The following is a 26,020-nucleotide window of genomic DNA, read 5'->3' as shown; positions in this document are numbered from 1 at the left end:
ACATACATGATCTCACCAAGAGTTCGTGTTTGCCACATACGTGCTGGGGTGCGTAAAATGACAAAACGAGATTGCAAAACACCAAATGCGCATTCAATATCTTTCCTTGCTCCTTCTTGCTTTTCAGCAAATAATTTGTGTTTCTCACCATGAGGCACTTTGAATGTCTTCACAAATGCAGCCCACTCAGGATATATACCGTCAGCCAGGTAGTAACCCATGTTATACTGATTGCCATTGACTGTAAACTGAACCTCTGGAGCTATCCATTGCCGCTGTTCTGTGAACAAGGTAGATTGGTTTAACACGTTAATGTCATTGTTTGACCCAGCAACACCAAAAAATGCATGCCATATCCATAGGTCATGTGAGGCAACAGCTTCGAGCATGACGGTGGGTACTCCATAATCACCACGGGTATATTGTCCCTTCCATGCCACTGGACAATTTTTCCACTCCCAATGCATGCAATCAATACTTCCCAACATGCCAGGGAAGCCACGAGCCTCCCCCACGTGAAGCAACCTCTGAATGTCTTCATTAGTGGGCCTCCTTAGGTATTGCTGCCCAAAATTGTCTATGATACCTTTGCAGAAATTGTTCAAGCACTCAATGACTGTGGTTTCAGCAATTTGTAAATTTTCATCAAACATATCAGCACAGGTTCCATATGCTAACATTCGCATAGCAGCTGTACATTTGAGCAAGGGTGAAAAGCCAACCTTACCGAAAGCATCGCTCCTTTGACAGAAAAATGGAGACCAATCACCAAGGGTTTGCACAATGTGCAAAAAGAGATGTTTTCTCATCCTATATCTCCGACGAAACTGGTCATCGGTGTACATTGGGTTTTCTGAGAAGTAGTAAGCCCTCAGCCGATTCTCAGCATCTTGACGGTCTCTTCTAATGTACCTTCGAGAAAACCTTCTGCTTTGACTTGATATACCTCTCTGTTGCTCCTCAATTTGAGATCTAATCTCCTCTTCGATCTGAGCCTCAACAGGATCATTGATGTAGTCCCAAATCAAGTCAAATGGGATAACATCAATGTTGCGATTTCCGGAGCTGTGAGGTTGGGAGTTAGATTGTGTGGACATTTTTGGAGCTGGTGGAGTGGAGTGTATGTTTGGATCTGCTGGAATGGAGTGGATGTGGGGATGTGGTGGAGTAGAGTGGATGTGAGGAGCTGGTGGGGGTGGAAGGAGGCTTCATCCACCTTTTGTATATGCCAGTTCACAACGGCTAGTTTTACAACGGCTAGTTTGCTTTTAAACTATTTTTTCCATCAGCTCAAAGGTACAGAGATTCATGGCATTCTTATGGTATTGCATTGAATGATTGAAAATATTAAAGCTATAAAAGAGTATTTATCCCTTAATTTACATTGTTCATCCATCCTTCTGTTGCAAATAAAATACTACAGAAGTTCTCTAATGTCAATTTATCTATTTAAACTTGAAGATGGATCCATATGCTGGAATTGAAGAGGAGTACCACCACAAAAGTAATCGGGTAATTTTGAATCCCATCAATACTTCTTGCTGGATTGCTGGTTGTACTGAATTTCAATTATGTGGATTATTCGTTCATATATGCATCTTGAGTTTGAAGGATTTTAATACCTTTCTGTTGAATTGTCAAAGTGAACCTTGCATGCTCATTATGTTCAAATTACCAGAGCTCTCCATGGAGCTCTTTCTATTACAACTCCAAGACTGACTTAAGTGTTATTTTTCATTTGCAGGTCAGTATGCCAGACTGACTTAAGTGCTAAAAAGAGCAAACAACCAGATGCAACTCAAAGGTACAGAGATTCATGGCATTACAATAACTTCATATATTGCAAGCAAAGTAGTACACAGAGATTGACTTAATATAAAAATATATAACTAGCACAATATATAAGAAAATATATTTCCTCCTAAACATCAATGCATACATACTAAGCATCTGTAAAAAGTTCATTAGATAAGTAGTCCAACATCTTCTCATGCCTTGCTTTTTGTGCCTCACTGTATGATGAGGTATCAATCTTCAAGAGTTCATTGAAACACTTTAGTTTTTCTACCTTAACCTTCTCTTTATCAGCTGCAGCCTGAACTGTAATGGCTTCAGCATGTTCTCTTGCAGCTGCTGCCATGTTTTCTATTGCCTCTGATTTTCTTACTTGGATATCATTAAATTGTTCCACATGTTCTTCTGACAGTCTGCCCTTTACCTTACCCTTCCGCTGCGCTTTGGCTGCCTTCTGCCCTTGTGGTCGACGACGTTCAGGTTGGCCAACTACTTCATCTGTGTCTTGATTTGAAGAAGAAGTGTAAGCCCCTGATGCAGATACCTTGTTCCTCTTATTCATGTCAGCAGCCACATCTCGATTAAGCCATTTAGGTTCATCCTTGACCACTCTCCACCAATACTCAAACGCAAAGGGCTTCTCTGTTTGCATCACGTTTTTGTATTCTGCATGAGCTTTCTCCATAAGTTGTTGATCAGATTGCCCACTCGCATATGTGTTCTTCATTGATGTCCAACATCCATGGAACTTTGAAACAAGTGTGCTGGTTGAATTCCAATGGTTCTTGCACTGCATAGCTGTTCTTTTCTAACCTTTCGGAGCATATTTGTTGTATTCTTCAGCAACTTGCTTCCAGTAATGAGAACCCTTCTTTGAATTGCCATCGATTGGGTCATTGGAATTATTCAACCAAGCACTTATTAGCCGTATGTTGTCCTCTTCAGACCAATATTTACGCCCACCTTTCTTTTCCTCATCTGAATCGACGTCGCTCCATTCTTCAATAACAGGTCCTTTGTTTGTATTCTGTGCAGCAGATATTGGAGAAGAGATTGGAGAAGCTGATTCGTCACCACCTCTTGAACCACTACCGCCAGCAACTCCAAAGAAAGCTGCTGAACCAACCGGTGATGATGGTTCGCCAGCCATATCCCCTCCATGAAAATTGCCATGGAAAGGAACACCATGATAGCTTGAAGTTGGGAATTGTTGGTAACCAGATTGAACTCCAAATGGGTTGAAATTTTGTGGGTAGTGAGGATGAAAACTGGGGCCAGATTGGTGGGGTGGAAAACTCATGGGAAATAGGGATGGGAAACCAGGGTACTGTTGACTATTTGGATTTTCAGCATCTGAACTTGAGATTGAAGAGTTCAGCAAATTTGTAAAACTGGATGTAGATGAGTTCTTCATGTTTGGAGCAAAATGTGTGTGTGAATGAACACGCATGACATGTATATAGAGGAGCAAGCAGAAGCAACGGTCGGTTGGAACAACGGCTACTAGCCAACGGCCATGTGCAGGAAATATTTTTTTATTCGGCAAGAGTCGAACCATATTTGGAGTCCGATTTTGCTTTCTGACACCCATAGTTCGACTACTCCAATATATTTGGTTCGCTTTCCCTGAGTCAGGGTTCGTTTTTCCCATACACCGGAGCTGCTCTAAAACGAGTAAACGACTTGTCAGCCTGCACTGCGATCAAAGCGCAACACAAAGCGCACTACTCCTGGAAGTAGACAAGCAACCAATAGTTGGCACCTGTATGCAGTGCAGTGCAGTACAGTGCAGTGCAGTGGGAGGCCCCAGTTGCGAAGACAAAGAACAGCTGACACATTAAATATGTTAGATCCAGCTCCAGCCTATGGCTTGTTGAAACTGAAAAACTACATCAACTCAACAAGGAGTGGCAGCGGAGTGCTCGGCAACACTGGGATCTTCTGAGACCCCAATGCTTTAGTACTGCCACGTATGCTACCGCAGAAAAAAAAATCAAAATAAACTTATACTACAAAAATGTTGCTTGGCGTCGCCCGGACTCGAACCGGAGACCTTCAGTGTGTTAGACTGACGTGATAACCAACTACACCACGACACCTTTTGTCTTGGCTCATGAAAGGGTGATTATATTGTTTAACCGGTGCCCAAAAATCCTTCTATTAGGATAGGATCTTCCCTGTGTTTGTCCCAGCTCACTCACAGAGAAGGAAGCTAACACTCGAACACGCGCTGAAACTCAACACGAGAACTCAACTCTACGTACTGTAGAGAAGCTAGCAAGCACAACGCCCAGTGAGCACACAAAACTCCCTCTTGAGATTTTTCTGCACTGCACATCAGAGCCTCTCACTCACATTTCCCTTCACCAACGCTCCACTGCGCTGATTACAGAGCCTTATGTAGGCACGCAACAACTCACGCCATGTTTTGGCCGCACGACTCGGCCACCCACCAACGCACTCTACTAAGGGCATGTGCAATACAAAGACTCTTATCTAGCTGCTTAAAGAGAGAGAAAAGTGCTACATCATCAAGTAAATATGCAAGAGCCTCAACCTACAATGGGGATTCCTATTTTATAGATGTTTAAAGGGACCGTTAAATTTAAGAGCTGGTTTAAGTGTCGTTCACCCGCAATACACCCGAGCTGCTTCAACCATTTTTGCCTCAGGTAACAACCAAGTGCCAGACTCCATCAGGTCGCAGGCAAACTGTTTGACGCATCGACCGCCAGAGGGAGCAACAATTCCGCCCACAAAAGTCCTTGAGCGATCAGGCTGGCCTCCACCGTGGCAAGCTCGGATGGAAACGGCCCGTAAGCGCCAGGCCATGTAGGAGCGTTGTACAGGCCCCAACTCGTGCATGCAGCGCCCACTCACAACTAGCGTGCATGTACTCACGACTCGACGGAACACAACAGCAACACGTACAGGTCAAGATTAACACTAACAATGTCGCTCCTAATCTTGACTTGATTCTCCAGACTTCATCAACATAAGTACCTGCTTTTCTTTAGCATTCGCCAAGGCGAGGTGCGTCACTCCCTTCTTCACCTTCTTAGAGGGTTTAAGCCTTTTAAGCATGACCACTTCTAGTAACACTTGATCTTTTTTCCCCCTATTTTTTTAGTAGAAGGAAAAGGATAAAATCATTTATATTAGCAGTTGCATTACCGACTGATCAACTTGCGGAACAATTTTTTTTTTGAAAGAAACCAACGGGAGAACTGTTCGTTGTATTAAACAGAAGAAAATCGCGAAAGACTACAACCAGGGTTTTACAAGAGCCAAAAAAACAATCAAAACAGAGGGTGTCAGGGAACCCGGCCAACAATTCCCAACCCCAAAAGAGGTGACCTATTCTAGCGCTATGAGACGTCAAGGTGGCGCGCGACTGCGAAAGCCCAAAGAGCACCTTCATCCTTGATTTTCTATACGATTTGGCCCGGAGGCTGCTCCCGTTGGTTGAAAATGCGTATGTTTCTTTCCATCCATGACAACGTAACAACAGCAACAATAATTCATGTTTTGTTTGTTTCCCCTCCTTGTCAGTAGAGACGAACATCCTTTCACGATATTTCATAATTCATAAACAAACAGGTGCTGATAATTTTTACAAAAGTTGGCACTTAGCAGAAAGCAAGAATCCAGCTTAAGAGGAAATGACTGTTACGTGGTCAGGGCATTGGGCAGCGAGGTCTGCGTGCCGAGGACCTTGCCGCCGACGTCTGGGAAGCACTCGTGCCCCGGCAGAGCGCCGATGCGGCCGTCCTTGTCCACCTTGATGGGGTACCTCATCAGGTGGCCCCTCGTCTCCTCCATGTCCGGTGACACGTACGTCTGCCAGTTCTCCTCCGCCATTTTATTCACCTTTTGGACGCACTCCTCCGTCTCCGGCCGCCGGAAACACTCCTCCACCGCGCCCAGGTGCTCCGCCCACAGCGACATCCTGTACCCGTACACCTGCAGACGATGATACAGACCACAGTAATTGTAGCGCGCTCTCATCTTAAGCTTTTGGAGGAATTGGTCGGTGATGCGGCATACCTGCCCGCGAGGAGGGCCGGTGTTTCCAGCACACTTGTAGTGAGGCTGGTACGCACCCATTGCGATCTCGGTATCCCTGGAGCCTTCCATGGACCTTTGGTTTATGTTGGCCGATCCGATGATGACGTACTCGTCGTCGACGACCATCCCTTTGGAGTGCACATAGATCATGAACCTCCTGAGCTTCTGAGCTGTGCGCTGGAGGTTTTCAAGAACAGAAGAGCAGAACAGGACACACTTTGTTGTCAGTCACTTCCACTTTCTGCGCAAGGAAAAGGTACTAGAGGATGGCTGGATTTGTTGTACCAGAGGAGAAGTGTCATTGCATAAGCTCGTAGGAGATGAGACGTCATCGGCAAGCTCACGTTTCCCGAGGCAGTAGAAATTCAGGTAATCTTGCGGATGGGCTTCAAGGAGACCCTGGCTCTGGAGGGTATCCGCTACAATCTTGTACATCATAGACATGGTTTGCCCCTACAAAACGAGATCATATTGAAACATCATGATCTGTCCAGAAAGGTGTCTTCTTTTCCAAGAACACAGAGAAACTTGTCTTTAGTACACAAGGAATGGCATTCTACAACCTGTGGCTGTGTATTCCAAAGGCTAATTTCAGCTCATAATGGAACGATATATATGATGGGGGGCAGACCTGCCAAAAGAGGATTTGCTGCATGGGAGCCGTGGTTGGGATGCCTTCAGGCCACATTGGTATGACAATGTAGACTGCGAATCGCTCCCTTGCCTTGATCTTGCTTGCAATCTTCAAGGCCAGCTCAATGGGTATTAAATTATCCGCACCTGATCTCAGGAGAGATTGCCCCTTAATATTGAGATCTAACTATCTATTATGCTGACACTGTGATTAACAAATTATTATTAAGCCAAATTTGAAACTAACATATGTATGTAACTACTGGTTGCGAAGCAAAGCAAATTGCATTGAAACAAAAAGTGGGCAAGTCTGATAGATGCAGTTTGTACCTGCATTTTTATTTGAAGGCCAGCAGAATGAAGAGCCAATGAAATACTGGTTCTCAATGTATATAAAGTGCTGTGCAGACCTGATGGCTTTCACATAAGCACTATGTATACTCTTGTCAATCTTTAAATTTTTTGCACAAACAAGATTCTGCAGAAGAAATGAGGTAACAGCTACTCAATACTAAAACATATCCATAGAACTAACCAGTTGTCAAAAGAAGCACTTAAATGGGCACTAATTTTGAAATTTTCATTATGCATACTTTAACCAGTTGTCAAAAATAAGATCCTCCTTTTTAAAAAAAATCTTATGGCATGGCAGAGAGCCTAACCTGTGACTCTGCCTCCTGAACAAGTTTAGGAAATCCTTTCACAGATCCGGAATCAATTGACCTGAAAACCTAGCCAAACAACAAAATAAGTAACAGCATTTTCCCTAAAAAAAGACCAGTACAATCCATGATGACATTGGACAGTTTCTGAGATCAAAACTAAGTCTTACACCTGTACATGCCAGTTTTCTGGGTCCCGTTCATCACAAACATGCGCATTTGCTTCATCCGTAGCAGGTGAAACAATCCATGACATCCGGTTTAGCTTTATCAGCATGTCGTAATGCCAACTTGCAACTTTCTTAAGGCTGACTTTCCATTTTGTAGTTTTCCTCCATCGCTGTTCAAAGTTTGTCAGTATATCATAGGCAGCAGGACCATCAACTTTGCAGTGTAAATCATGCCATGGCTGTCTTGGCCCATACGAGTTAACCTGCAAATCAGAAAAGGATGCACTGATGTTGATGATCATAATTAGAAAGGAGAGTGGGTCATATCATATATTGTGGTATCAATACATTTTATTGAAACCTTTAAAAAAATCTGCAAATTTTGGGTAAGGAAAAGAGAAAAGAAGGAAGTAGGAACTCTATAGCCCAAACCGTTTATGAACAGAAGAACTTACTGGAAACGTAGGATTATGAAAGTCCTTATTGAAAACAGTATCAAGGTCTTTGAAAAGCCTATGTTCAGGCGTATCATATCTGCCATCACACAAGTCTAGACCACCAAGAAAAGCAGTTATTTTGCGATTGTTTCCAGCAGCTTGTGAGTCGACAATCACACATTTCTGATGATGTGTAAATAAAGTTCCAACAACCTGGACAAGAAAAATCTTACATTACCATGTGTCGCAGCATGTTTTTCAAGCATATACTATAAATCCTGTGGTGTCCTATGAATAAATGGAGGAAAAGGGGGAGAAGTTTGTTGCATGTATATAGCTTTCTGGAAGTCACGAAGGTCGTTGAGATTCCTTGCAAAAAGGAATATCGTTGAGAATGTACATGTCAACAGTAACCTTGAAGCATGATAAGCAGTCTGCTAACATCTAATGCTTTGCGACTCTGATCCCCACCATGTTCACATTCTATGTGCATGTTATAGAACTAAACTGGTAAGCCTTTCCCGTATGTTGAAGACTGCAGTAATTATTACACCATCAAGTACATCAACTTTCAGGAAATGTTGCCATAAGTAACAATTTTGCTTGAAGAAATATGTGAGCAGTACACATGGAGAGAAAAATGCAGTCAGTCATATGCAGTTTTCTTAAAAAAAAATGCAGTTACAAGGCAAATAATTTTAGCAGTACATTGGATTGGAATCCTCACCTGCTGCTTGAAAATGCTAAGTTTATTGCTGGCATAACGAGGAACAAGTACACAGTGGACACCTGAATGCTTGAAGAACTTTCTAGTTTCCTCATCATGTGTATGCATGACACCATCCTGCATTCAACCTAAATAATTTCTATCAGACCATTCTTCGACGAAGTTTCTTTTTTGGCGATAAATGAAGAACTTATTGAACAGACTTAAATTCTGTAAAAACAGCAGAAGGACAATATCACAAAAAGTGCTCATGGAAATAAAAAGCACCCATACATTGGATAACACAGAACAAATCATACCGTTTTCAAAAGGAATTTGTCGTGCGACGTCTTGTCATCCCAAATCAACATCACGATGCGGACTCCCTCATGAACCTTGCCCTTGAGAAGCTCCCCAAGGGTTGATGGAGTTCCACCGGGCAACGGCTTGGTAGGCTCCCTCACAAGCTTGACAGGATGATAAATAGACCAGCCAACCATATAAACAAGATGATGCGCTTCGATGATCGCATGGCAAATGTCCTCCCAACATTTGCTATGTTCATAAATCCTGCCACCATCGATCTCAATCTTAGGTAGAGTGCCATCGGCGACATGGGCATCCTGGTAAAGAGTAACACTGCCTCCTCTCCGGAGAGGGAAATAGGCATTCGGCACGCCGGGATACAGAGAACCAACATCAACCCCATATTTGTACAACGGATTCTCCTCAATCGGCTGATACTGTATTGAGAAGTGCAGGTCGGGCGATGGCCTCAGAGGGTTGGTGTACTGCCCCTCGACCGGGAACCAGCCCTTGATCAGCGCCCCGGTGGCAATCTTCTCGACGGGCACGGCCGCGACGCCGATGAGCTGCGCGCCGAACACGTCGTTGTCCTTGACGTCGAACTCGACCCGAGTGACCGCGTGCGCGACCTCGACGCGGAAGTGCTCGTTCCACCTGGGGTTCTCGGAGTTGGGGATGACGCGGGTCTGCGCGACCGTGGCGCCCGCGAGGCAGACGGAGACGTAGGGGTCGCTGGTGATGAGCTTCTTCGTGCCCCTGCCCCGGTGGTGCGTTTCGGGCGCGGGCTGCCCCCCACCGCACGCCCCCGCGCCGCCGCCGCAGGCAAAGCACTGGCGCATCCGCTCCGACATGATGTCCATGTTGGGGAGGCATTTGGCCTCTACTATCCGAATGTCCAGGTCGCCGTGCAGGAGCACGGCGGCGCCAGACTCGGCAGTGATCTTGCCCATAGGAACGATGCCGACGGGTGCGCACGGAGACAATGCGCCGGCCGAGGCGGGAGGAATCAAAAGCTAGCTAACGCGCCATGGCGGCGCCGACCTGAGGCTCGCCCGGCCAGATGGGGGCGGGGAGCACACGGAGGCGGGGGGGGGGGGTGCAGAAGAAGAGGAGAAGCGGAGAAATTGGGGAGGGGCGGAGAGCCTGGTCCGGGTGTTGGCGCCGGCCATGCCGTTGACATTTTTAGTGCTGTTGGGGTAGCCCTTGAGGTGTGCAAGGACCAGGTGTTGGAGAGCCGGTGTGTTGCAGCTGAGTTCGGTCCACGAGGGGAGGGGTTGCGACGCGCCGTGTACGGATGCTGATGCTCGGAGCAGTCAGTTCAGGGCTGGGTGCATGTGGGAAGTAAATTTTATAGAATTTTTCTATAAAAAATCTTTGTGAGACACTAATTCAATCACACCTCTGATTTATAAGATGAGAAAAAAAATGACACATATCATCATAGAAAAAAAGTATTTCATAAAATCTAATTCTATAAAATTTGCTTCTAAAAAGTTCAAAATCAATCTATAAAATTTGCTTTCAATTAGCTATGGAGTTTGAACCGCCATGCGCGTCCGGGTTTGACGGGTCGCAGCCATGTTGACCGTCTGGCGGATGTGTGCGCCCGATGCACCGACCACACCTGTTCCAAGGCATGTTGCGATGCTGCTGCTGCTCGTGGTCAACCATTTGTTTTCGCGTATTGATAAGCCCAAATTTCGCCTAAACCAAAAATGGACTTCTATTAATCATGAGTTGATAGAACCATCGAGATAACAGTCAGAATCACAAGCAATTTGAAGGGACCAGGGTCAACACTGACCGTTTACACAACAGAAATATTGAACCATCTTAAGTATGCATAGGAACAGCGCAAGGGAACCTCCCCGGCAATGGATTGTGTACCATGCATGCACGCTGCTAACAAGTCACATGATGGAAGATTTATTCCTGGTCACTGAGCCATCAATTGAAGGCAGCTTACAAAGCTCTCGCAGTGCGCAGCCAGGGGTCATCAGACCACGATTGGAATAGGTTTGCACGAAGTGTAAACAAGACTCAGAAGTGTGGTACATGCTAACTTCGATGATGTCATACTATGGCCATAAATAGCGTGATATCAAACATGACGCAACTAGTTCAAGAACACACTCCAAAACTCCACCGAGATGGACCCATCCAATGAGAATGTTTACTTGTCTTCTCCCTGATGAAAGAAAAATAAAACGGGCATCAATAAGAATATAAAAGCAAGATCCGGTTTCACAAAGGGAAGAATTTTGCTAACTGCATTACTCCACTCTGCAAGTGCTTAGTTCATGAGATAATCATCAGGGCTTTTAAGAAAGCAGTAGTTTCACCCAAGGATGGTAATACAACATTATCCAAAATATCAAACGAGCTAATAACAAGGACTTTTGGGAAGTAGTGGCTTCACTTGCAGATAGCACTACCCAGCTCTCATCCCAGTTACTGCTTTATTGTAAGGATATGATCATTGGATGATCATGATCTAGACGAGTTTTGATAGACAGAGTTACAGAAAACAAAAATGCTACTGGCCTTCTAGATAAGAAAATTAATCACTAGTCAAACACAAGCAGCAGCTCACTTATATACATATAGATCTAAATAGCATATGCAATTTACTAAATTACTCCAAACCTACCAGTTCTGCACTTTTCGGTATAATCAAGGTTGTGTGTGCCCAGATTCTCTTTCGCAGTTGGCAACATTGGGGCATTTAGGAAAAAGCATCCATAAATGCTTCACCGTACACTAGTCAAGTTGCATTCAGAAGATCATGAGAGTTCTACTTGAGAAAAACAAATCTATCACCTCGATTCCCTTCCAGATTCCCAACATGTAGTTCCAGCTATGTTTTTTAGAGTTTAGTTGCAATAAATTTTAGCCCATAAATGTGAAGATGGATCCAGTAGACACTAGGCAGGCTGAGATCATGTGAGATAACCATATTCTCTTTAGAACAATATATCTGACAAATTAAAAAAATATGTATACATTGATTTTCAGAAACATAGAGGGCAAGTAATTGTAGCATATACTATCAGGATTAAGACACACTTTGGTTTAGGGAAAAAAAGAGCACCATCTATGTCAATTTAGTAATGGACTACAATTAATATGCTGATAATGTTTAACCAGAAGCACAAAAGCTTAACTAGGATTATGAGAAAGCAATTACCTCAGAGTGAGCAGAAGGAACAGTTGAGACTTTGGGTGACCACTTTGGAGGAGCACCATTGAATAAGTAGGAGCATTCAGTGTATGCCGCCCCTATCCCCACACCAGCTCCAAGTGCAACTGACGCCCAGCGCGTAGTTGGGCTACCTGCATAAAATAGGAAAGGTCAAACATGCAAATTGCAAGCAAATGTAACTTAACAGTCCTTAATGCATGAGTGTAAAATTTCTTCTTTCACAATTTGTAGCTTCTGAATATGGCATATCTCAGAAGTCAATAAGGGTGGAAATCTAAGGTAATTTGGGTAGTTTAGTGGAAACCGAAGAAGTTATTATTGTTTGCTAAACATACTTGCAAACATGCATGGAAAATAGATGCGCTCAAGTACTTCAAAAACAAAAGAAAGAAAAAAGAAAAAAGAAAAAAGAAAAAAAAGTTGTATACAGGAAAGGAGTTCACTTCAGAAGCAAACAAGGCAGCATACAAGAAACAAGATGCAGTTCAGAGGGGGGAAAGGTAGTAAACGGGAAACAAACCTAACTTTTTAAAGACAAACTTCTGGAAAGTAAAATCTACTCCAAATGTAAGTACAAAATTGCTCATTAATCAACAAAAAAAAAGACACAGGACAATTAGTTACCAAACCCAAATTCATCAAGCCTATTCACAGAGCGCCTACCAGACACGAAAGCTCTGTCTACACCAACTAAGTCTGATGAACTAAACAGTAAGCAAACAAGTTGTTACCAACCAGAGTCATGACAAACCTAATACGCAACTCAGCCTCCCTACATCAATGACAAGCAGATAAAAAAACACATCAGCCTCCTCGCATTTGGTTTACTTTCCTCATTTTGCAGCCTATTCATAATGCAGTGCTCTCTCTATGTCACACAGTAAATGAACTTAAGGAAATTTCACTTGCGCTCTTGCAACTTCTCACAATACTTGCAAATTGACTGTATAACTCAATTCCGACAAATGTGGCTTCCTAATAACCGCAGATAGTCAAAACAATTTCTCTGCAATGCCCTAAAGTAACTGGTTCATACACGCATTGATCCACAAACTGATAGAATCACTTGGACGTGCGTAGCCTATGTAGCCTGTCCCGCATCGGAGCTGACCGATCAAGATGTAACACGAGCATCCGCAATAACCCTAAATTAACTCCACCCATCCAGCACCGAAGTACCAAGCACGCTGCACACAGATCTCACGAGATAAAGTGCAAGGGGAGGTAAAGTTGGGGGGGGGGGGGGTTAGGGGCTTCCTTACGGAAGAGGAGGAGGCCCGCGAAGGCGCCGGCGAGGGAGGAGTAGGCGACGCGGCGGATGGAGAGGTCGAGGCACGCGTCCCACTTGGCGTCCAGGTCGTACCGCGGCGGGATCCCTGACTTCGGGGGCGGGGAGGAAGACACCAGTGGCGCTGGTGGCGGTGGGGTGGGGGCGGCGTTCTCGGGCGACTCCGCCATGGCGAGGGTTTCGGGACACGAGGAGAGGAGCCGACGCGAACGGTGTAGGGAGCGGCGGAGAGAGAGAGAGAGGCGGAGTCGCGGAGACAGGGAGGCTGGCTGGTGGATGCTGATGCGGTGCGGTGCTTTGGGTTGGACTGGGCGCAGAGCTGATCTAGCAACCCAAGTTTCTTCATCGAATTAGAGCATCTACCGTAGATGCTCAAAAAATCACTCCTTATAGAGTCTTCTTAATAATATTTTCTTTTTTAATTTTTTTTCTTTAAACAACTCTTAATATTACATTTTTTTATATTTTCTCTCTTACATCACCAACGGATGAACCTCATATATCATCTCTATTTTTTCCCTTTCTCTCGCCCCCTTTCCTCTTCACGAGCCGATGGAGATCCCCACCGCCTCTAGTCCTTGCTCCCCGAGGCCACCTCCGCTCCTGACGTTGCGCCCACCCGCCCCCTCCCTTCCCCTCCATCGCCGATGCCGTCGCGGCCTTCGACGCGAGTGCCTCTGCCTCCGCCTCGGCGAAGGTCCAGTGCGGGCGCTGTGAGAAGGCTCCTCCACGACACGTAGTCTGCTGTCTGCACCTACTGAGGGTTGGCACCAGTGAGCGCGCATAGGGACGGAGGCACTGGGAGCAAAGAGAGCCATCGGGTGGAGCGATACAGACAGTCGGCGACTTCAGGCGGGTCTCATACAGAAGTGCGATAGGGTGTCGCTCTGACAATAGCACAAACGAGGGGTGGGCCTGTGAGCGGTCTAACGTTTTGGGAGCGAGGGGTGCTCTCAATATGTAGCTAATGAGAGCATTGATTCTAGGTATCAGTAAGTTTTGAGCATTGGATTAGACATCTGTTAGAGGTATTTTTAATCAGATTCTCTATATTTGACTATACAAAGCGAAATTAGGAATTTGTTAGAGATACCTTTAGATCATGTGTTCTTATGAATTGGGCATGTTGAGATCGCTAAAATTTAACAACTTTTCTCGTATGGGAGACAGCAAGAAATATCAAAATTCGACCAAACATCTAAACTATAGCAAAAACATTCGAGATAATGCTTCCCCGTAATACTCGCTAAACAAGCTTGAAGGTTGTCATAGTATTTTCACCTCACCTCTCTCTCTGGACAGCTGAAAGGAAAGACTAAGAGACCCACATAATAAAATAACTATTTTTATTTTTCTGATTCAAAAAGATGTCTCTTTTTTAGTGGTTTATAGTACTCCCTCTGTTCGTATATGTATGACGTCAACTTTGATAATTGATTTAAGAGAAAATACGTGGAATGCTCATATGGATATAGTACCATTTGATTTGTCATAAAAAATACTTTAGAATTTAGAAAATTTATAATTTTTATCATCATTTTCAAATAAAAACCAACAATCAAAGTTGAATATTGGAGGTCGTGTGTGATGACAAAATTGATAATTAAATAATTAAGGATATTAGAAATACGATATATCACTATCATACATGTGCCATTAATCTAAGACGGTAGATTTTATAACCGTCATAAGGTAAATAAATCATGTGCCCATATTCCAGAGGTATATTATGTCTTCTCAACCTAACTATATAAAAATGAGAGGGATACATCTAAAGATAATTTGATTTCAGACAAGACAATCAAATCCTAGGCAAAAAGTGAGAGCCATCAAACCTAAAAAAATGAGAAGCTAGACAAACTACATGAAGCAAGAAGAATATAAACAAAAACACATTCACAATAGAGTTGTACCATGATTAGATTTCTTAAATCTATATATGTCCTTATTGTAATTATTTTTTTGAAAATAATGAAAATAAAATATAACGTATGGCTATTATTCTAAGTGAGGTCTAGATCTGTATAAAATCCCATATTATTCTCTTTGATAGATATAGTTGATGATCATATATCCTATTATAAATAAATATATTTACATAATCAATTTTATCATCATGGACAACGTCGATGTCCCAAAAGTATACGTTTACGAGCGGGCGTAGCATCCATAAGCATATTTTTGGCGTACACTTGAAGACACGCCTGTGTTTTTCATTCACCTCCAATATCTATGATCAAAACTTTAATCATATTTGTTATACAGTTGCGTCTAATCTCGCATGGTACTTAAATTCAGTTAAATATATAGATGCTACTATCAATTATCGTTTGCAGCAAGCTCCAAGTGAAACTGCAACGAATTTGGTTTTTTTTTAAGCCATGAAACTGCAATGAACTAGGAAGAAAATTTTTGTGCAGAAAAAAATAAATAATCGTCGACAGCAGGATTCGAACCTGCGCAGGCAAAGCCCAACAGATTTCGAGTCTGTCTCCTTAACCACTCGGACATATCGACTTTATGACCACTGGTCTAAAATACTTTAAATTGTACGTAAATAAGGACTATCAATCGATGACAAGGGGCAGCAGCAGCACCTACTCATGACAAAAGATCCCATGTATGTTCACTGCTTGTTAATAGTATCACTTGCACCAGATTGCCTGACAGTCTGCCAGTGTTCCATATGATCGTAGAAAAAAGAAACTCATGATACTAAGATGTGTATGTTGCTGAATTTACTTATGTATATTTAATTCTTATCTATCTTTCAACAACCACCAGGGATGACAGATGATAGTACAACAACAATAATAGTAGTAGTAGTTCAAGACTCAGAGAAAACTACAGATGGTAGCACTCACCTTTGCAATAGATTGAAGCTCCCTTGTCCGAAGCAAGTGCATAACCTGGGAAATCCAATGATGTAAGCAGTTATCTCATATTTCGTTTCTCACTGCTGAAAAGAACAAAAAAAAACTTTTTAATGACACGTAACATTGATGCGTGCTCTATATTGACAAGTAGGACAAAGATGAACCTAAATTGTTTATTTTGATAGAGCATTAAAACAAAGACAGGGGAAACCACAGAAGATACTACATATTGTAAGCCTTTCACTCAAGTTCACTATTGATGAAGAACACTCCTTTCGGAAAAAAAAAACTATTGATGAAGAACACAGATAACAAATAGTTGTCAGTAAAGCCATAGACCACCGTGAATATACATAACACCTCCAGCAACCAGCAATACAAGAAAATAAAAGTTGAGTCCATGAATTCTATATTTCTAGGTTCTATGAAAGATACTTTATATTCCGGCCTGTGGAAAAATCAGCAATGAACAAGCATGAACTTGTCGAACAAAACTGGCATTGTTAAATTCCATCTCCCCTAGTTACCATCCTTCCTTGCCACAATAAAGCAGTAAGGCTGAAACAATCTTATTGTCGACTCCAAGTCCGTAAATAGTTTCCTATACGAATTTCACCACGCTATGCAGTTACATTATTTTTCCTCCATGGATGAGAATGTCAAGCCTTCTTATCGCACCAGTACTCAACTCGTAATTATCTCAGATCACTTGTTGCGACGCATTTCTCAATTACCTCCGACGAAGTCCATGGCGGATGCCTCCGGAACGTCGCGCGCGCGCCGGGAGATGACGGCAAGCTCCACCTCGTGGTGCAGCGACTCGAGCGGCTCCGGTGGCCACGCCAGTGTGGAGGAACGACGAGGTCGGCTTCAGGAACAGCACGGGCTCCTGCGAGCAACGCGACAACGGGATCGAATCAGAGTCCGCGCGGGAAGAATGGGTTGCCGCGCGATGGAAATCCGAACAGGCAGTGTCTTGGGAGCGGAGGGAAGGCGCGGACCTTGGGGACTGGATAGCCTGGGCGACGTAGCTGCGCGCGACGCCGATGATTTTCGTGCTCGCCACGAGGAGCCTCTGCCGCTCTGCGCCGCCGCCGCTGCCATGGCCGGCAGAGTCGCGACCTGAGAGAGTTGGTGGAGCCGGAGGTGTCGAGGAGGTGGAGGCCCCGGCCGTGCTCCGGCAAGACAGCGGCTGCTGGGGTGGTCGGTAAACGAAATAACGACCGAACCGGACGGGTAAATGAAATACCGACCACCCCTGGGTCCCCCGTAGCCGGTGGATCGGATATGTGCGGCCAAGATTAGCGTGGATAATTACACAACTCTGCGCTTCTCGTCTCAAGAGTCGAGACCGCCGTTTGGGGTTGCAGAGAAGGAATTCTGGCAGGCCAACGCCCGGCCCGGTACATCATGCGGCAGATCCTGTGCAACCGTTTCACCTCAGATGCAGCCGACGACGACTCGCCGCTCCCTCCGTGGCTGACGGTGGCGGACGTGGACCACTTCGCGTCGGAGTTCGAGCGGACAGGGTTCACGGGCGCCATCAACTACTACCGCAACATGTACCGGAACTGGGAGCTGGCGGCGCCGTGGGCGGACGCCAAGGTGCGGGTGCCAACCAAGTTCATCGTCGGGGACGGCGACCTCACGTACCACTACCCGGGCATCCAGGACTACCTGCACAAGGGCGGCTTCAAGGCCGACGTGCCGCTGCTCGAGGACGTCGTCGTCATCCCCGGCGCCGGCCACTTCATCCAGCAGGAGAAGGCCGACGAGGTCAGCAAACACATCCACGACTTCATCGCCAAGTTCTGATCCCTCAGCTCGACCGGTCGCATGCCCAACTCAACCGATTGATGGATCATGGATGGACACGCGCATCATATGTGTGTACTGTGTAGTGTGGTACAGACTCGTACATTTCTTCCCTTGTCGTGGAACAAGCTACTGCATGCATGGTTGTTAATTTAATTCATTCTGCGTGGAATAAGGTGTTCGAAATTTCAATGTACGTCGCATGATGTGTTGGTCTCCTAAAACATGCTTTGCAATTCTCGTTGCAAACAGAAGTACTGTGTGTTGAGATGGTGAAAGAAATAATATAAAATATTTTTTTTTGTTTTTACATAACCAGTCGAATTACTATGTGAGAATCAAGTATTGCCTTAGATGGTTAATGAGGTACCCTCTACCATCACAGATCAAACCTAAGGTTTGCTCTTGTACATGTATGAAATTTTTTTTAGTGGTCATATGCGACTACCTAGCTAGCATGTGGTGACTTGGTATGGGCCGTGAGTCTTCTTCTTTCTTTTTTTTTGCTACTAAGTCGTGTTAGTCTGGTTTTGGGCTGAATGCTTTTAGCCGGCGGCCGACGACGACTCGCCGCTCCCTCCGTGGCTGACGGAGGCGGACGTGGACTACTTCGCGTCGGAGTTCGAGCGGACGGGGTTCACGGGCGCCATCAACTACTACCGCAACATGGACCGGAACTGGGAGCTGGCGGCGCCGTGGGCGGACGTGGACCACTTCGCTTCGGAGTTCGAGAGGACGGGGTTCCCGGAGCTGTGGTACTCGTGGCGCCACCAGATGGAGCACCTGGCCGCGCGCGGCTATTGCTGCATCGCGCCCGACCTCCGCGGCTACGGCGGCACCACCGCACCGGCGGAGGTGTTGTCCTACTCCGCCTTCCACGTCGTCGCCCTCCTCGACGCGCTCGGCCTTGACATGGTACGCACGTTCAGTTAGATGTTCACGTCACCATCAATTCCTTTCAATTCTTTTCGCGCGCTAGTGCCCTGCACTTGAGAATTGGAGGAGGATCGTCAGGCAGTTACCCGTCAATCTTAACCTTTCAATTCTCTTCACGTGTGTGGGCGTGTGCCTTATTTCCTTTCCACGGAGCTCAAGCGCCAACGACATCGCCAAGACCTTGGCGTCGCGCGCCATCGGCGACGTGTCGCGTCGTGCACGCTCAGCTGCATGGAGCTCAACGGCGAAGTGCGCATCGTCCTGCACCACAGCCTCGTCGAGTTCCAGAAGATGCTCCAGATCGCCGTCGCCTTCATGAGCAATGTAAGAAGAATAGATTGTATGAGATTGTAGATATATTGTATTGAGCCTCTCGGACGATATAAATAGAGTACAGAGATTTGAGAGGCAAGAAGCATCCCTGATACATATGTCAGTATGGGATTACAAATCCTAGCTACCAAATATACTCTAACATCTCCACGCAGTCGTAGCGGGAGCATCGCAGACGGTTAGATTGGAGAATAAGCTGAAGATAGCAAGGCTACAGACTGACATCCCCCCGCAGTCGTAATATCGCCGCATTGCCGGTGTTGTGACTGGAGTGTAGACCAATGAGGAGCTCATGCGGATGGTAGCCATTTTATTGCCGAGGTAGCCAAGAGCGGTGCGCCGTGGACATTGCCGTGGAGAGGGGTGCAAGCCCCAAAACACCAATGCGGAGCGCGACGCTGCCGCCGATGGACGCGCCCGCGACATGCACGCGTTCGCCGGAACCGCCGGACTGGCTACACATGCCGACTCGCTCGGCTCTGCCAGCTTCCACGCTCGTTCCCTCCGCGTTCGCGATTAGCATCAAGCGTGATGCGTCAGTGTGCACGTCACACTGACCTCACAAAATGTTTTTCCACTCCCGTCCCCGTTCGGCCCCTCCGTTCACACGTCGCTCTCTCGCTTCCTCCTCCCCTTGGCAAACGAAGACGCCGATAAGTAGCACGCTGCTCATCGATCGTAGCACGCGCGCGCGCACGGAGCAAACTAGCTGAAGCCAGCGAGAGAGAAGGGAGAGCCGGTTAGCATGGAGGGGGCGGCGGTGAGGCACCGGACGGTGGAGGCGAACGGCATCTCGATGCACGTGGCGGAGGCCGGCGGCGACGGCGCGGAGGGGACGCAGCGGCCTGCGGTGGTGTTCCTGCACGGGTTCCCGGAGCTGTGGTACTCGTGGCGCCACCAGATGGAGCACCTGGCCGCGCGCGGCTACCGCTGCATCACGCCCGACCTCCGCGGCTACGGCGGCACCACCGCGCCGCCGGAGGTGTCGTCATACTCGGCCTTCCACGTCGTCGGCGACGTCGGCGCCCTCCTCGACGCGCTCGGCCTCAACAAGGTACGCACGTCCAGTTAGATGTTCACATCACCGGTTCTTCTCATGAGCTAGTGTCCTGCACTTAAACCATATCCAACGTATTCCTTTTGCGACTGAAAATCTTTTCGCGAAAGGATTTTCGATCTCTTTAGTGTTTTGACCGTTTTTCTTCATAAAGAGATTTTTAATGTTATTCTTTTCACGATAGGATTTTTTCTATTTTTTCTTTACAAATATTTTTAAAGAGAAGCTATTGATAATGATAAAAAATAAAAAGAATAAAAATAAAAAAATCAGAAAGTGAACGAAATAAAAGTAAAATAGTTAAAGATGATCTTAGCATCATCAGGTAACCCTGTCAATCTTAGCCATTCAATTTTCTTCACGTGTGTGGGTGTGTGCCTTATTTCCTTTCCACTAATTTTCAATCCGAAAATGGTTTCGTGTAAAAAAAAAAATCTGAAACTGGTGAAGAAGAAGAAGATGCTAGGGTCTAGATTGGGACGTGAAGCAAAAGATTCGTCTGTTCCATACCGTCCAGAAATACGAGTCAACATATGATGTGTATTCTCTGCATGCTACTCTACTCATTTCCCCTCCGGTTTCAGAAGAGTGTCATTTTTAGTTGCGTATGTTCAACGTATTTAAACTTTGACTATCAATATTTTTTAAAAAAATTTAATTGAATTTTTAAAAATGGTATAGCTAGATTTATTTTGAAAATTAGTTTTAAAAAATTACAACTATGTTATATTTTTCATGACCGTGATAATTTTCAAAACGACACTATTTTATGTCTTGGTATTTGGAATGGAACGTCCAGCTCCACGGTTTGCACCACCATAAATGACGCTAAGTTCGCTGCCCACCAGCAATTGCCTCAATGGCAAAGATGCCCGTCCATGGGCTCCTACTACTATGTCCTCGCAGAGGAGCACTTACTGGTCTCCGCGGCACGGAGGAGATGCTATTGGCACACTCTTGCAACAACGGGCCGGGAGTGGGGGTGCGATTTAGACACGGAGTGTGCCTTTGCAACAATATAACTTTTGGATGGGGATCTCAAAATCAAAGTGATTTTTTGGGATCTGCAATTTTATAAAAAAGAAATGGATAGTAAAAGTTTAGAGTATTAAAGGTGTTGAAAACCTGGTGTCTTTTCTTGAAACCAAACCTTAAAAATCGATGAACCCTCATAGTATTGTGAATAAGGGCATCTCCAGTAATTATCTATAGTTACTTTCTCTTAGCATATTTCTTAAAAAGTTTCATTCTAAATTTGTTATACCTTACGATGCTTAGACTTATTTTTTATTTTCTCTTCTTTAAGAGTGAGCTCTCTAATATTTCTTCCACATCAGTTTCATCTCCACTTTCACTCACTTCTTTTCTCTCTATGTACTATAATACTAAGAGATAGCTGATATCTACGACTAATAGAGTTATTCTAATAGCAGCATGTAAAACGACAGCTGGTTTCTGAATTGGCCAAGACCGCTAGTAGATGAAACGCAGGTACTAACTAGTACGGCATCATGTCAGCCGTTGCGTTTGTCAAGTCTGCATGTGCTGGACTTTTTTTTTTTTAGATCTCCACCCTTGTTGGTACAAGCTGTAGTATGCATGTGCTGTACTTGGACTACCATGCACGTTGAATCGCCAGTACTTGTTTGTGATATTTTCTCTGGAAAGAATCAGGCATGCTGATACGATGGCACGGATTGAATTGAAGGTGTTCGTGGTGGGGCACGACTGGGGCTCGCTCATCGCCTGGTACCTCTGCCTGTTCCGGCCGGACCGCGTGACGGCGCTGGTGAACACGAGCGTCGCCTTCATGCGCCGCGTCATGATCCGCGCCGGCGCCGGCGCCGTCAAGACCACCGACTACTTCAACCGCACCTACGGACCCACCTACTACATCTGCCGCTTCCAGGTAATTAAGCTGATATACTCTGTATTTCTACTTGTTAATCTTCTCACGCGCGTATATAACCGTAATATGCATTCTGCAAATTTCCTTCTTCTATAGTACTAGTACTAGGACAATATTGGAATTTGGAAGTCCAGTATTACGTATGGAAACGCTCCAAACTTCCAGGAAAACTAGTATGAATCTTTTTTCGAAATGAGACTGTCTGTTATATTAAATAGGAAAATAGTCACACATAGGGGAAGAAACAAAAAAAACAATCTGACCAAAAGGACTGCCTGTTACATTAAAACTTGCATGAATGTAACCAAGCAAACTTCTTTTCATATTTATTCATACGGGGAACCAGCAGTGTGATCGCACATATTAAACTAGACAATTATCTAAGCTAACAAGGCCTTGAACCCTAACCTTTCTTAATCATGCACGGTAAGTATCAAGAATTAAAGTTACTGCTCCTAGTAAATTGCTAATCAGAAACTCAGAGCTGCATATGTGTACTGCTCGACCAACCAAAATTCAACCAAACCAAACAGACTAGACCCAAGAACTTGAAGAATTACACAAGACTACTAGAAAAATTCTAACAGGATGTGCCAAACCTCTACATCAAGTTCTGGACAGCAAGATATGATTAGCAATTTCTAAACAGTGATTAGCCCTTAATATTTTCTAGAATGACAGGAAACAGGTATTGATCAGACTACTAGTTCAAGGCCCTATCAGCAACTTTAATCGTTCAGTTCTATTTCAGTGACCCAAATTCATCAATGTGAGTACAACACACGCACCAAACAAACTAAGAAATTTGCCCAGATTACTTACATAGGAACAACACACTCTTAAGTTGTTTAGAAGGAAGAGCAATGCACAGTGGTGTCGCTATTGTCCCATAAATCCAGTTGCCGCTGCTTGTGTCACGGTCTCGTCAGCAAGGAAGATGTAGATACAGTACCTCTGTCGTACGACGTAGCACACTGTGATATGAAGTCGAGCCTCAATATCGCACCTCCAATACTCGGTGAAGCAACCTTCCTTCTCCTCCGAACCTTGTAGAACAACCTTACCGGAAGCTAGCGAGCTCGTCGCCGATCTACCGTAGAACCAGCAGAGAACAGAGTGAACGAAGGCAGCTCTAGATTGACGTGTTTTCTATGTACTTGAGAAGAGCCCATAGGAGAGAAAATATAGGGGAGAGGAAGGAGTCGTCAGCCACGGAAATCGGACGCAACAGCCTTGCGCCATGAGAACGAGAGGACTCGTTCTCTGTTCTCACCTCTCACCCCCATCAGCCAAGCCCTATTAGCAATTCTCAGGCTCAATTAATTTTGCAAATTAAATTTTTAGGAAAATCAATTTTCCTTAACACATGCAACAAAATCAAAGCAACAAAAATGGAGAGAGTATTCGCTAGGATCAGGCATCCAAATTAGCTATAGCACGTATCTTGTGTGAGTGACACGGTACGATTAATTCTGGTGTGCATAATTTTGTTGTTTGCACGGACGCACGGTGCAGGAGCCTGGGGTTGCAGAGAAGGAATTCTGCCCGGCCAACGCCCGGCACATCATGCGGCAGATCCTGTGCAACCGTTTCACCTCCGAGGCAGCCGGCGGCGAGAAGCCGCCGCCGGCGGCCGATGACGACTCGCCGCTCCCTCCGTGGCTGACGGAGGCGGACGTGGACTACTTCGCGTCGGAGTTCGAGCGGACGGGGTTCACGGGCGCCATCAACTACTACCGCAACATGGACCGGAACTGGGAGCTGGCGGCGCCGTGGGCGGACGCCAAGGTGCGGGTGCCGACCAAGTTCATCGTCGGGGACGGCGACCTCACGTACCACTACCCGGGCATCCAGGACTACCTGCACAAGGGCGGCTTCAAGGCCGACGTGCCGCTGCTCGAGAACGTCGTCGTCATCCCCGGCGCCGGCCACTTCATCCAGCAGGAGAAGGCCGACGAGGTCAGCAAACACATCCACGACTTTATCGCCAAGTTCTGATCCATCAGCTCGACCGGTCGCATGCCCAACTCAACCGATTGATGGATCATGGATGGACACGTGCATCATATGTGTGTACTGTGTAGTGTGGTACAGACTCGTACATTTCTTCCCTTGTCGTGGAACAAGCTACTGCATGCATGGTCGTTAATGTAATTCATTTCCGCGTGGAATATTGTGTTCGAAATTTCAATGTACGTGGCATGATGTGTTGGTCTCCTAAAACATGCTTTGCAATGCCCAGTACCCTAGTTCTCGTTGCAAACAGAAGTGATGTGTGATGGGATGGTGAAAGGGACAATATCGTTGCACCTAGTGGAGAAACATACTTTTTTTTTTTGTTTTTACATAACCAATCGAATTCCTACGTGAGGATCAAGTATTGGCTTAGATGGTTAGTGAAAGTGATTGTTCTAACTCATCAGGGATCAAACACTAAATTTACTTTTTATGTGTTTCACTAAGATGTTTTTTTTTTTAGTAGTAGACGACTCACATGTGGTAGCTTGGTATGGGCTGTGAGTCCTTTTTTTGGCTATCAAGTGGTGTAGTCTGGTTTTGGGTGGAATGCTTCTATCGGCTATTAAACTGGATGTATATATTCTCAGAAAAAAAAAAGAATGGGTCTATGCACAGTCTCTGTTATCGCCTGTTGTAGATCTCTGTTATCAGGTTTTCGTCAAGCCATTATTTAATTAGATGTGTCCTTCAGGTTTAGGGTAGTCTTTCCTTTATTACTTTGCTCTGTTTTTCAGGTTAGTTTTATAGTCCTACCTTGCTAATAATCCATGTACTCTGTTTTATCCTCGCTTAATGGAAAGACAGTTCTCACGTGCAAAAAAAAAAAAAAACAATTATTTCTTCGCGTTATCCTGAAAAAGACTCAACCAAAGGAGAAAAAATGAAAGAAACTTGCGTCTACTTATACACCATATAAGTTGGGCCTGAACTAGAGGTTTTTTTTTGCTTCTTTGGGTGCTATTGTTTTTTTTTTGTTTGAACAGTGAAATCTATTTCTACGGTTTTATTGGAGGCAGAGTTGTACGAGTTCGAGGGTTCGAACCTCCGGCCGGCTCGATCCTTTCCTGGGATTTTGCCACCGGGCTATGAGCCCGTTCGCCTTTTAAGTGCTATTGTGGAGCGTTTGCTCATGTGTTCTATTGTTTTCGTACGTAGGGATATTCTATTTCTATTAAGATATTAACAGAAATCACTAGTATGTAGTTTTACAACCGCAGAATCAGACATAGAGCGTATATCGAACTCATAAACATAGACCTAAGGCGACATGCAGGGAGTAGCGAAATACAGCCATACGAAGGTTTAGACAACAGGGACACAGTACTATGTTTAACTTCCCAGAAGAACAAAAGGTAGTTGAGAGGCGGCTCGTGTGTTCATTTGTACTTACATGCTTGTGGTTTGGTGCCCAGACCACCATGAATTTGCAAGAAGAAACGATCAAAGCGCAAGCAGATCAATATCACCATGAATTTGCAGGAGCCAAAGAAGCGAGCAGCTCGTTCAATTCGCAGGTGGAACATGTGACGTCTGGACGATGTTACCCCGGCATACATGAACTCGATTTTTGAACGGTAGCTAGAAACTGGAGGGCGCTCAGGTTTCAGACATGCACATGGATTGCGTGAGCGATGTATTATCATGGGCACTCTGGCCCTTGCCAAGTTACAAATTTTGTGCGGGCAACCTGCTTAATTATTTACACTGTTAAAAGATCTCCATCCTGTAAATCGTCATGGTTTGGTAGAAATGCCATTATCTGTGTACATTATTCGTTTGGTTCGTGCAATAGCTATTTCGGCGAGCATG

At 45.1% G+C, this 26,020-nt stretch overlaps 3 protein-coding genes, 2 non-coding genes and 2 pseudogenes across 5 annotated transcripts; 2 read left to right on the top strand and 5 right to left on the bottom strand.

Annotated features, from left to right (window-relative positions):
* Nucleotides 1-3,819: 3,819 nt before the first annotated feature.
* On the bottom strand, nucleotides 3,820-3,893 carry TRNAV-AAC (transfer RNA valine (anticodon AAC)). Its single transcript has one exon. It is a non-coding gene; the product is annotated as a tRNA-Val (tRNA).
* A 1,407-nt stretch (nucleotides 3,894-5,300) lies between these two features.
* LOC133915041 (phospholipase D delta-like) lies at nucleotides 5,301-10,062 on the bottom strand. Its single transcript, XM_062358042.1, has 10 exons — nucleotides 8,791-10,062; nucleotides 8,492-8,608; nucleotides 7,783-7,977; nucleotides 7,330-7,590; nucleotides 7,158-7,226; nucleotides 6,826-6,973; nucleotides 6,494-6,642; nucleotides 6,148-6,315; nucleotides 5,842-6,039; nucleotides 5,301-5,757 (listed from the first exon to the last, which is right to left on the bottom strand). Exons 1-10 carry the CDS (start codon nucleotides 9,724-9,726, stop codon nucleotides 5,464-5,466), a joined length of 2,535 nt encoding a protein of 844 aa, XP_062214026.1. The 5' UTR covers nucleotides 9,727-10,062; the 3' UTR covers nucleotides 5,301-5,463.
* A 556-nt stretch (nucleotides 10,063-10,618) lies between these two features.
* On the bottom strand, nucleotides 10,619-13,615 carry LOC133915042 (MICOS complex subunit MIC10-like). Its single transcript, XM_062358043.1, has 3 exons — nucleotides 13,241-13,615; nucleotides 11,964-12,109; nucleotides 10,619-10,964 (listed from the first exon to the last, which is right to left on the bottom strand). The coding sequence occupies exons 1-3, from the start codon at nucleotides 13,434-13,436 to the stop codon at nucleotides 10,950-10,952; spliced, it is 357 nt and encodes a 118-aa protein (XP_062214027.1). The 5' UTR covers nucleotides 13,437-13,615; the 3' UTR covers nucleotides 10,619-10,949.
* A 2,086-nt stretch (nucleotides 13,616-15,701) lies between these two features.
* TRNAS-CGA (transfer RNA serine (anticodon CGA)) lies at nucleotides 15,702-15,783 on the bottom strand. Its single transcript has one exon. It is a non-coding gene; the product is annotated as a tRNA-Ser (tRNA).
* Nucleotides 15,784-15,892: 109 nt separating this feature from the next.
* Nucleotides 15,893-17,373, bottom strand: LOC133913985 (probable acylpyruvase FAHD2, mitochondrial; annotated as a pseudogene).
* A 9-nt stretch (nucleotides 17,374-17,382) lies between these two features.
* LOC133913984 (uncharacterized) lies at nucleotides 17,383-18,153 on the top strand (annotated as a pseudogene).
* Nucleotides 18,154-19,834: 1,681 nt separating this feature from the next.
* Nucleotides 19,835-24,383, top strand: LOC133915040 (uncharacterized). Its single transcript, XM_062358041.1, has 3 exons — nucleotides 19,835-20,280; nucleotides 21,992-22,192; nucleotides 23,708-24,383. The coding sequence occupies exons 1-3, from the start codon at nucleotides 19,972-19,974 to the stop codon at nucleotides 24,188-24,190; spliced, it is 993 nt and encodes a 330-aa protein (XP_062214025.1). The 5' UTR covers nucleotides 19,835-19,971; the 3' UTR covers nucleotides 24,191-24,383.
* The last annotated feature ends 1,637 nt before the right edge of the window (nucleotides 24,384-26,020 follow it).

Source organism: Phragmites australis, chromosome 4, assembly GCF_958298935.1.
Source record: "Phragmites australis chromosome 4, lpPhrAust1.1, whole genome shotgun sequence".
NCBI lineage: Eukaryota > Viridiplantae > Streptophyta > Magnoliopsida > Poales > Poaceae > Phragmites > Phragmites australis.
This window is presented reverse-complemented; position numbering and strand designations above follow the sequence as displayed.

What these genes read in the sequence shown, in the direction of transcription:
- LOC133915042 (XM_062358043.1), bottom strand. Translation starts at nt 13,436, where the DNA reads ATGGCGGAGTCGCCCGAGAACGCCGCCCCCACCCCACCGCCACCAGCG. An exon ending in CGCGGGCCTCCTCCTCTTCC is followed by an intron (nt 12,110 to 13,240) that starts GTAAGGAAGCCC and finishes TATTTTATGCAG; the next exon opens with GTAGCCCAACTACGCGCTGG.
- LOC133915040 (XM_062358041.1), top strand. Translation starts at nt 19,972, where the DNA reads ATGGAGGGGGCGGCGGTGAGGCACCGGACGGTGGAGGCGAACGGCATC. An exon ending in ACGCGCTCGGCCTCAACAAG is followed by an intron (nt 20,281 to 21,991) that starts GTACGCACGTCC and finishes ATTGAATTGAAG; the next exon opens with GTGTTCGTGGTGGGGCACGA. An exon ending in ACTACATCTGCCGCTTCCAG is followed by an intron (nt 22,193 to 23,707) that starts GTAATTAAGCTG and finishes CGCACGGTGCAG; the next exon opens with GAGCCTGGGGTTGCAGAGAA.
- LOC133915041 (XM_062358042.1), bottom strand. Translation starts at nt 9,726, where the DNA reads ATGGGCAAGATCACTGCCGAGTCTGGCGCCGCCGTGCTCCTGCACGGC. An exon ending in ACAAATTCCTTTTGAAAACG is followed by an intron (nt 8,609 to 8,790) that starts GTATGATTTGTT and finishes GGTTGAATGCAG; the next exon opens with GATGGTGTCATGCATACACA. An exon ending in TTAGCATTTTCAAGCAGCAG is followed by an intron (nt 7,978 to 8,491) that starts GTGAGGATTCCA and finishes TTTCTTGTCCAG; the next exon opens with GTTGTTGGAACTTTATTTAC.